The 10,431-nt window shown below is 44.4% G+C and overlaps 1 protein-coding gene across 1 annotated transcript; it reads right to left on the reverse strand.

Moving 5' to 3' along the window:
- Window positions 1–234: 234 nt before the first annotated feature.
- LOC125739386 (fibroblast growth factor 6-like) lies at window positions 235–6,828 on the reverse strand. The gene is made up of 3 exons (XM_049009442.1): window positions 6,159–6,828; window positions 5,547–5,650; window positions 235–2,666 (listed from the first exon to the last, which is right to left on the reverse strand). Exons 1-3 carry the CDS (start codon window positions 6,496–6,498, stop codon window positions 2,490–2,492), a joined length of 621 nt encoding a protein of 206 aa, XP_048865399.1. The 5' UTR covers window positions 6,499–6,828; the 3' UTR covers window positions 235–2,489.
- Between the last annotated feature and the right edge of the window lie 3,603 nt (window positions 6,829–10,431).

The raw sequence follows: 10,431 nt of genomic DNA on the forward strand, positions 1-10,431 counted from the left end.
GGCACCCCCCACCCCCAATCCCCCGAATTGGACTTCACCTCTCAAACCCGCTTATAAAGGGATGTTGTTGAGTTTGTGGAGAGACCATAATTGCAAACATATCATACTGCAGACTTCTATCAATCTGGAGATGACAGCACAGGATGGGCAGTGACACAGCAACTCCCCGAGGCCCTCACAGGACCTACTGCAGGGTTGAAGCGTCCCCCCCCCCCCACTGCACCAAGCCTGCAGATGCCCCACCCACCCCCTCCCAAATACATTTCGGATGCAGATCAGAGCAGCATGCCAACTGGGGAGGTCCTGGCGTTCCAGCTCTCCTGACCTCTCACCTTCCGCCTAGCGCTTATTTTTAAAGTGGAACCCGGAATCTGCCAACGATTCCGAGATCACAGGGCTTTTACTGTCCATATTTTTTCTCTTTTTCTCATATTAGCTTAAATGCCATTTTCAACTAGTACTGGAGACTGATATGACTATCAGAGACGGGCCAGTTGGCCCATCGAACCAGCGGTCGCCAGACAGACGATCACGATGGGCACAGCAGATGGACCGTAATCCGTGCAACATCTCCTCCCCAAAACTATACACTACTAGTGAATGAAGATAAAAAGATGAGTATGGGTGGGATCCGCAAGCAGTATGACCTCATAAGCTGCCCCCATGGGCCGGGGTTGCCATGGAGGGGGGGCCGTGGGGGGGGGGGGGGTGCCGTGACCCTGACCATGAACTAAAAGTGGACAAACGGGCTTCGAGGCATGGGCGGGCACTGGTGGAATTTCGAGGTCGCTGCTGGTAAGTCTTTTTATTATTTTTTTTATGGCGACAGGTGGAGGGGGTTGGGGCGGGGGGAGAGGGGTTGCTCAGGTATTCGGGAAGTACTTCATCGCAGCCCCCTATACTGGATCCACATTCTTTCAGAGTTACGTAAACAACAGCATCCACAAGCAGCAGCACTCCATACGTCTTTTCCAGATTAAAACAAGCCCTCAGGTCCATAAAACATGGCTGAGGTGAGGGTGCAGTCCATCCTGGAGCCCTGGGGCTATGAGTGACCCCACACAGATGTCCTATCCATGCATGGGCACTGGCCCATTCCCTACTGTCCTACAGCCACGGCACTCTAGGTGCTGGGGTCGCGTCCTGTTTGCGCCAGTCTGCGGCCAGCTGAAGAGAACAAGGCCTCTTCTATGATCTTCAGACCAGGGGCCATCACCAGGACCAGAGCGTGCAACAGAAGAAGCCAGAACAGCAGCGTAAACCTCCGGCTTACCGCCCCAGTTTCATATTATTATTTACACCGGTCCGACTTGACATGCAGACATCTTCTTGGACTGTTTGTTGGGGTGGTTTTGCCGTCGCGTCACCCACATCCGGGGTGAGTGCCTAATTGCAGCCGCTTGAGGGATATCCTGTCCCCCTGGGAAATTCCCCCCCTGCATCCCCCCATAAATCCAAGAACCAGCAGCCATCGACCGTGTGGCACGCCTCAGACGAGCTGCCAAGGCGCGTGGCTGCTGTAGCGGCTTCGACAGCGCTGGGCAATTGGGAGTCCCGCTTGTCAAGTTTCCCTGGTTGAAGCACTTTGGGTTTCTACAGCTCTGGCCACGACCTGTGACTTCCTCTGATCACCATTCAGCTCAGGTTCGATTACTAATTGAGTCTAATTATGGAAAAAAAAATACACAGAACTCATCCCCTGGCCCTCTAGGAATTAGGCTAGAGTCACCTGCAGGAGGCCTGGAGAGTCACATGACTCACATATCGTGATTCCTATTTTGGACCGCCGGCTACATTTTGCGCGTGCAAGTAAAGGGGGCCGTAGGCAGGACGCTAAGGCACCATCTCATCACACGGTAAAGGGGCCCCAGCCCCAAGAACCTTCATTTCCCATGCTAGAAAATGACAATGATGGTGGAAAGGGTGGGGCATAAGTAAAAAGGGGCAGGGCTGAGGAAATGGGCGGGGCTTAGTAAAATGGGGCGGGGCTGGCATAAAGTATTGCATTCTCGCAGGGTCGGGGCCGCGCCAAGTGGAAATTCATGCATCTATTCAGGCGGTGATTATATGAGGTAATAAAAAGGATCTATGTCACCTCAAAAAGCTGAGGATAGTAGTCATACCAGTGACAAGGCAAGGTCTCTGCCTCTTATGGCAAGCACCTATATAAAGTTCAAAGGCCAGTTGAGCCTTTCTGCCTTGTATAATGATTATAAATATATTAAGCAGCAAAGTATGGCATATACGTCAATTCTAATATAAAGGTAACTACCCAAATATACATATATAAAGATTAAATACTACTGTATATAGTGTTGATCTGCAGACAGTGTGTTTTGGTGTGTGTACATTACATGATATACGTAGATGCGCATGTGTGTTTGTGTGAGTGATATTTTATATATGTATATATATATAGATACACACACATATATAAACAAACTGGGAAGATCCCCATGTGCAAATTAGTGAGTTATTGCGACTTTAGCTCATATTCGAGGGAGGAAGTGTGTGACCGTCATGGCCGTTGTGGCCCTGTTCCCTCTCTTGACCCGGCCATGCTTGCTGAGCGCGATGTAGAATCCTTGGTAGACCGAAGACTCGTAGGCGTTGTAGTTGTTTGGCAGCAGGGTCTCCTTGAACTTGCATTCGTCCCGGAAGGCCGTCTGGAAAGGGCCAAGGAGATGGGGTGAGAGGAAAGCCCTGTGTCGCTCCCCCCCCCCCCCACACACACACACAGACACTGCACCCCGATGTTACCCGCTCCCCACAATCAGGCATGCCAGGCAAATTTTCCTAAACCAATTACTAAGTCCAGAAAAATCACACTAGATAAGACATTCTGACATTTTTGCCAGCAAATACACAAACAGTGGAGCTGTGGATCGATACTAAGACGATTTTAGCTGTAATGAAATATCTCTGGTTACCGAATGTCAGTTTTCTTTGCTGGTGGGAAGCAGCATTAGGCAGCAAAGCAGTTAATGATCTGGCTCAGCAGACGAGCCAGCTGCTGTCTCAGGAAGGACTGCACTGCTGCACCTGATGTGTGGCTCTGATTGGCTTTGTAAAAAAAATAAATGTAACCGTTAGGAAAAGTAGGAATGAACTATCCTTTCCAGGAAAGTGAGCTGATTTGGCCAGTAGGTATGAAGCGAGTAAGCAGTGTGGGCTCAGCAGTGTATTGCAAACTGGGCAGTTTGACTGCTGATGTCCTGCGATGTCATGGCTGCCTGACATGTGTCTGTCTGCTTATTAAAAACAGGGGAACAAGGTGCTAAAACACAGCCAATGCCTGTCAGGGCACCCCCCAACCTCACTGCCACACAACAGCCCCCATGCCACTAAGGACATGCAGCAGAACAGTTTCCTTTTTGGCTTGGGGCAATGGCATATTTTCTTATTACTAACAATTTCACTAATCCTGCCTGGGTGATAATTGTCTACCAATTCATTGCTCTCTCAGCAGAGATCAGCAGTGTTTCAATGTAGCATAAACAGGGGAGTCTGTTTCATTATCAGATAAATCAAGTGATCTTTCATTGTAGCATGAATGAGGTGGTCTTGTTTTATAGTATAACTGCCAATCTTTTTCATTATAGTATGATTATTATTATTCATTACAGAATGAACTGCTCTTCATTATATAATGAATGAGGTAGTCTTTCACTGTAGCATTAATGAGGCAGCCTTTTTCATTATATAATGAATGAGGTAGTCTTTCATTGCAGCATTAATGAGGCAGCCTTTTCCATGACAGTATGAATTACTCTTCTTCTTCATATGAATGAGGTATCTTTCATTGTAGCATTAATAGGTCAGTCTTTTTCATTACAATATGAATTACTCTTCTTCGTCATATAATGAATGAGGTATCTTTCATTGTAGCATTAATAGGGCAGTCTTGTTCATTACAATATGAATTACTCTTCTTCGTCATATAATGAATGAGGTATCTTTCATTGTAGCATTAAACGAGGCAGCCTTTTTCATTATAGTATGCATTCTCCATTATAGAATGAATGAGGTGGTTTTTTGTGTAGTATATCAGAGGCAATCTTTTTCAGTCTGGCATGAATGAACCGCTTTATAAAAAAAATAAATCGAATCTATCAATTCTTCTTTCCTAGCAGCAGAATCTGCTTGGCTGCACAGACTGTGACACTTTGGTAACAGTCTCCCTCCAATGCCAGGATACCGGGATGGGCACAGCCTCACATCACACATCATCCTCTAACCCTAACCCTCTGCAGTAGCTCCTCTGCCCAGGCGTTCACTGAGCTGCCTGAAAACCCCATTTTTGGGCACAAGTCTCGCAACCAAACCTCACCCAACGAGCCCCCCACCCCCACCCCCCACACCCCACCCTCCGGCACCCCGCACCTCCCAGATGCTTCCACAATTGCAGAGCTTTCTGGAAATGATACACAGCACCATTAAGGAAATATTATACCCATGATGATAACCATAAAAAAATACACATTCTTTGGATGTGTCTTCTAATTTAGTCTTAAGCACAAGCTAACTGTTTTTATTTATATTTAGGCAAATATTATAGCCTAACAGATTCTTTGAAGTTTATGGGCCATTGTAAACGTCTACAAAAAAGGACGGATAAAACAAATTATGCTCTTTAAAGCTGTCTTTAAATTGCATAGCTATAGATCGATATCAGCTTCATCGTTAATCCCAGAGAAGGCAGTTCTTATGATTATCTGCGGTGCAAAAGCTTCCCAGAAGAACGGGGATCCGTGCATCTTACGCTGAGTGGATAGGGCTACCTTGTGCGGCACGCAGACTTACAGTAAAAGAAGAAACTATTAACATTACGTGGAATACACCTTGCTTCGCCTGCCTCCGTTCTTGCAAACCTTTATATATACAAATCGAGGTGGATTTTTTTGCGTCAAAAGCAGTGACAGTGCGACAAAACGCGAAGTGAACACTCGTTTAAGCTGTCATCTGCAAAATTATACTAGGCTGCTCGTGAAAATACTTTGTCATCCCCCCCAAAGGAGGGTGGGTGTACCTATTTTACGGAAAGCAGCCTTCTCTGAAAGGTGATTTCGCTAAAATGTCCCTTGTTAAAGTTAACACTGACGGAGGCAAAATGCTCGTTTTGATCCCACAACTGTCACAAAAGCGGGACACGAAATGATGCCTTCCACATGCCCATTTGTCATAGTTCCAGCTGATCGTCAACACTATAAGACTGACGATGAATTATTAAGGAAATAAATTATTCATAAAGGAAAGCTCGCCTTATGCATATTGAATATCTGTGACACGCTTTATTTTTTCCTAACACGTAAACAAAACAAGAAAACAATTTTATAGGCCCGATCAAAATTATTAATACGAACAATCCGCTAGATGTGCAATTCATTTGCAACCAATTCGCACACTACACGCACGGACATTTTTGTCAAACATGCCCCCTCAACAAAGATCTACCCGGCGATACACTACCCCCCAAAGCTGATCACTCACTCTCTCCAAACCGCAAGCCGGTAACAGCGAAAGGAATAACAGTTATGCACACCTACCGTGCCGTATAACCTTCCTCTGCTACTCATTGCGACATACAGGTCACTCCTGACTCCATGCAAGCTAACCACTCCTCGCTCTACCGTGGAGATCTCTATTAGACCTAGTTGGAGAAAAATATCAGGCGTTATACTTTGCAAAGGAAACCGGTCAGGTTGACACAATGTACGGTCGCCGGAGGAAACAATAGCAGACACGCACTATGATGTGGGTGTAACCTTGCAGGCTGCAGGTCTGATCGCGTCGCCTTTGTTCTGAATATATTTCAACCAGGAAGATGTGACTAAACACAAGAAAATTTCATATATCTACAGATTCGGACGAGCATGACTGCCCGTTTCTGGGCCGCAAAAAGATCCCGTGTAAAAATAAGTTGGCATCTAAATTCGTCCAAGCATTCATGTCATGTTTGAGCCTGGAAAGATATCTAGCACTGATGGGTACTAGTTTTTTTTAATAGATTTATCTTTAGCAGACATCTGATGCTGACTTAACGGCAGATTAAATATCATGCAAAATAACGAGGATACAGATGCTCTTCAAGTTGTAATTACTTGCGACCACTCATAGTATGTGTCCTCTATTGCATTACATTTCTGGATGCAACTCACTGTACTGATTCTCATTATGTACACCGTTTATCCTGCCGTCTGGAAGGATCTGAAGGTGGAACCCGATGCCCACGTTGCAGTACAGCCTCCGCACTCTCTTGATGCCCAGCAAATAGTCACTCTCCCAATTCAGGTCCGATTTCTCCCCCGAGATCCCCAGAATGGAGCGGGAGAACAGGGTCTCCCATCTTTTCTCCAGTAAAGTTGCATTAGTCCTGCTCGAAATCGGATATGCTGACACAATCCCCAGCAGGAAGCCCAGGAGAACAATCGCAGTCAACGTCCAGTGCGTGCCGGCCTCGCAGGACATACTGATGAGGAGTCTTTGCGCAATGGCCATCCGGTTTACCTACGGGGCACGTGGTCAAAATTAATGGTCCTAAAAATACCACTCTTCTTGTTTTTCTTTCTTCGGCATGGTGGCACAGGCTTATTTTTGGAAGGCAGATCAGGATTTCGGGCATGAAACGAAAGCCCGAGAGCGGAGAAGAAAAAGGAGAGAGCGCGGCAGTGCTTGAGGTGGCGGTGGTGGTGATTATCATGTTGTGCCGCTCCGCGCCTCTCTCGGTGGGCAACGCTGGCCGTGGAGACTACCACTCACCAAAAATCTAAATCACCTTGCCACGCATCCGCATCTTTATATGACATCACTCTGACTTCAAACAAAGTAGGTGGGGGTGGGGGTGGGGGGGGAGAGAAAGTTGCAAGCCCGCAAGAGCTGAAGCGCTGAACTGCAATGCCAACTCTGCTGGGACTTCAATCGAGCGCTGTCATGCCGCATGTGAGACGGGGGAGAAGGGGAGCCTCATTGGATGGCGTTGAGCGATCATGGGATTTGATGGGCACTTTGGCAGAGTCCAAATTGGGCCGGCGGTCATATGTCAGACAGCCCGCTTCCTTATTTAGAAGGAAGGTGTAAAAACGGTGCAGCAGTCACCGGAGAGCAATGGCAATCCTGTCAGCCGCTTCCTGCGCTGATTGTCCCGGAAGTCCACGTTACCGTATGTTAAAATTTCTCGCCATGCAGGATTTGTGACAAAAAAGCAAATCGTATTCCCCATGGAAGTCCCTGAGGCCCCGTTGTGCAGTTTTTTCTCTCTCTCTCTCTCTCTCCTGTGCTGTGGTACAGATTAGAGCCGGTGGGAATAACCGTAGGTCAGTGCATAGCGAGCCCTCCAGGCGCTCCTGCAGGTGCTCGGGGTGTCAGGAACGCCGTACGTACTGCGGCGGCTCCAAAGAGCCGCGTTGTTTTAAGGCAAATACGTGAGAGCTGGATATGTGATGCCTCCGAGGTGTCCGTCCGACAAGTGGCCAGAGTAACTTTGAACCAAGAAATGCAGAATAAAAATATCAAAGCATAAATACTGCACAGTCGTGAAAACTGCAGTAATAATAAGACGGTATCGAGTAGATATCATCCACAAAAAGCATTAAATAGCAGCCGACGGCACAAAATATAGTGTGTGTGCGCACGTAGAAACAAATAAGTATCATATTAATTCGTTTTCATTCTAGTTCAGCACACGATCGTTCTGACATGTTCGTAATGAGCCGTTTTCCTTTGTAAAATCTCCAAATTTATAGAGTTGAGCTGTCATTCTGAATCTGTGAGCAGGTTAGAAGGATGTAATTAGATTGAATTGGTATGACAAACCAAAATCGCATTCAGATGACAGAAAAAACGGATCTTATGTTAAATAGATCGTGGGAAAAAAAAAAGTTATAGCCTATATAAAAATTAGGAGAAGGACTTTAATTAACATAGCGGGTAAGAAGCTTCACATCCAGAATAATGCAGGTGACATTAAACGTCAGTATGGTCGTATTTCTTTGCTTTAACGCGCTACCCAGAAATAAAAACCCCAAATATATTTTAGAGAAACTGTTTGCTCAAATGAAGTTTATTCTCGACGACATATTTCCACCTCACAGCAGTTAAATCCCAAATTTATTAAATTCACATATATATTAACATTTGTCTTAATGTCACGTTTCCGAGAGGCTGTATCCTTCACTCACAGACAGCTTGCAACTTGTATGTTTTATTGGTTGTAATGAATTAAAGGCTATAAAATGGGAAAAAAACAAGTCCAGGTAAATTTCCAGACCACATTTGCTTTATGAAGAAAGTGAAATTCGTTTATGTTCTTCTAAGCCTACAAGGCAAAATGAAATATTAACACTTTTTAATACAGGCCTACTGTATTAAATTCAAAATCCATCTGTCTGCAAGACAGTTCATTTCAAAATAAGTGGCATGAAGCTGTGTGCATCAATAAGTTTATATATAATTGCATTTAAATTCACTTATAGGTGGAAACTTAAAGACCGGAATGATTCACAGAAACAAAATTTGAAAAACACCTTTATCGAGATATTTGAATGGAAAAGGCATAGTTCGAAAACAGAGTAACTTTTAAATCTGTACTTTCATACTACTGATTATCTGCCTTTGAAACACCGAATTACATGAAATGTACATTTTAGTCCAGAAAGTTCCTAAGGAGGAGAAGCCAGCGCAGCCTCGTGCATGACAGCCCATAATTAACAAAGCGGCCGGCCCTGTCACAGCTTCCCAGTCCAGCCTTTGCCTTCCCATAATGGAAAGATACGCTTGATAGATGGGGCCCATTCACAAAGACGCCTTACTCATTAACCAATCCGCTGAACCACGTGCTTGTTCTTTCCATATTTATTTCCATAAAAAATAAATAGATGTAAGCCGAGACCAGTGATGCCATTCGGCGTTATTTTAAAATAATAATCATGGGCTCAAAGAGGCAACATTTTAAAAAGCCACTATATGATATGGAAATTAATGCTTGGAACTATATAGGCTATTAACCGTGTATTACTGCAGAAACGCATAAAAGCCTTTTAAATGTCCCATCCGACCTACTGATTGTAATCAATACTGTTCTGTAGTATATAATTAAGTGATAATTATTGTAATTATGTGGGTTTTTCGGGCAGAAGCCGTTGATAACTTAAGGAAACGAAGAATTTCCAGTTCAATTATAAGTTACGTGACCTACAGACGACGGCGGTATTATTTTTCTTAAGCAGAAAGTGAGGCACACAGCTGTGTGATTGGTTTGCCTCTGGCCCAGCATTGGCTTTGGTACTTATTTGCGTCAATTCGACGTCTAAAGACTCCTCCGGGAGGGAAAGAGAGAATGCTGAATACTCAGGTAATTTATACTGCGTAAAGCAAACGGCAGGGCGTAGCGTAATAACAATGGATTTCTCTCCTAAACCCTCAAGAAAACCAATAAGGCAAAATATTTTTAGTCTCAATATGATTCTATAAGTAATAAATAAATATTTACAAAAATACATTTTTTTCAGGCACTTCCCAAAATATATTTTATAGGGTTAGAAAATAAATGATTATAAACAAAACAATGCAGTCTGACGAAATGCGCGTACAATACATATAATACAGTATTAGTACAGTATTACTTGGAATATAACATTATAAATATTTGCGCACTACAGCTGAGACGCACGACATTTAAGGATTGGACAGACATAAGGACAATTTGAACACAAGGTATCTGCGTCCACTTTAGCTACAGCTGAACAATGCATAAGAGCAAAGCCAGTCTAACATGCCTTGGGTTTTTTCTTTATGAAGATATATTTTATATACGTTTCCTCCTTGCGGTCCAAATATCAGTTTAGTTTATTGAAAGTGCATAGAATCGTTTTGATGAGTCTGATAAGAGCAGGCCAGGGCAAGACAGTAACCCAGCCACAAAGGCCATTTAACTGGCGGAAACAGTCAGGCTGGTTTCTCATCAGACCCAGAATCCCACTGGCCAGGATTCTGACTGCTGTCACATGACAGGGTAGTCACATGACCAGCCAGTCCACACTCCCATTTCTTGACCACTCCTGACCTTTGAAATAAAACATACAAGACAAAAAAAAAAAAAAAAGCTACAACTGAACTTCAGGACAAGACTCATCCCATGACTTGGCTGTTGCCCAGACAACTGCGAGCAGGACATTTCAGTGCTCCATTCTCAGCCATCTGATGGGATTTAACACAGAAGGCAAGAGGCAGCCTTATTCATTATGCTGGGCTTTCAAGCCATTTCCCTGAAACTGATTTATTATTCTGCAAACAACAGCTTTAACTAAATGCTCCACGTTAACACAACTAACAATTAACAACAAAACCAGACCACAAGCGCACAACACCTGTGTAATATTAAGTCTGGTCCTGATAGCCTTACACAGCAGATGTATGATATTGTAACAGGTTAAG

Source organism: Brienomyrus brachyistius, chromosome 3 (genome assembly GCF_023856365.1).
Source record: "Brienomyrus brachyistius isolate T26 chromosome 3, BBRACH_0.4, whole genome shotgun sequence".
NCBI lineage: Eukaryota > Metazoa > Chordata > Actinopteri > Osteoglossiformes > Mormyridae > Brienomyrus > Brienomyrus brachyistius.

Excerpts from the sequence above, each read along its gene's own strand:
- LOC125739386 (XM_049009442.1), bottom strand. The coding sequence starts at position 6,498 with ATGGCCATTGCGCAAAGACTCCTCATCAGTATGTCCTGCGAGGCCGGC. Across the intron at positions 5,651-6,158 it reads ACATAATGAGAATCAGTACA|GTCTAATAGAGATCTCCACG; the intron begins GTGAGTTGCATC and ends TTCTCCAACTAG. Across the intron at positions 2,667-5,546 it reads GAGGAAGGTTATACGGCACG|ACGGCCTTCCGGGACGAATG; the intron begins GTAGGTGTGCAT and ends GGCCCTTTCCAG.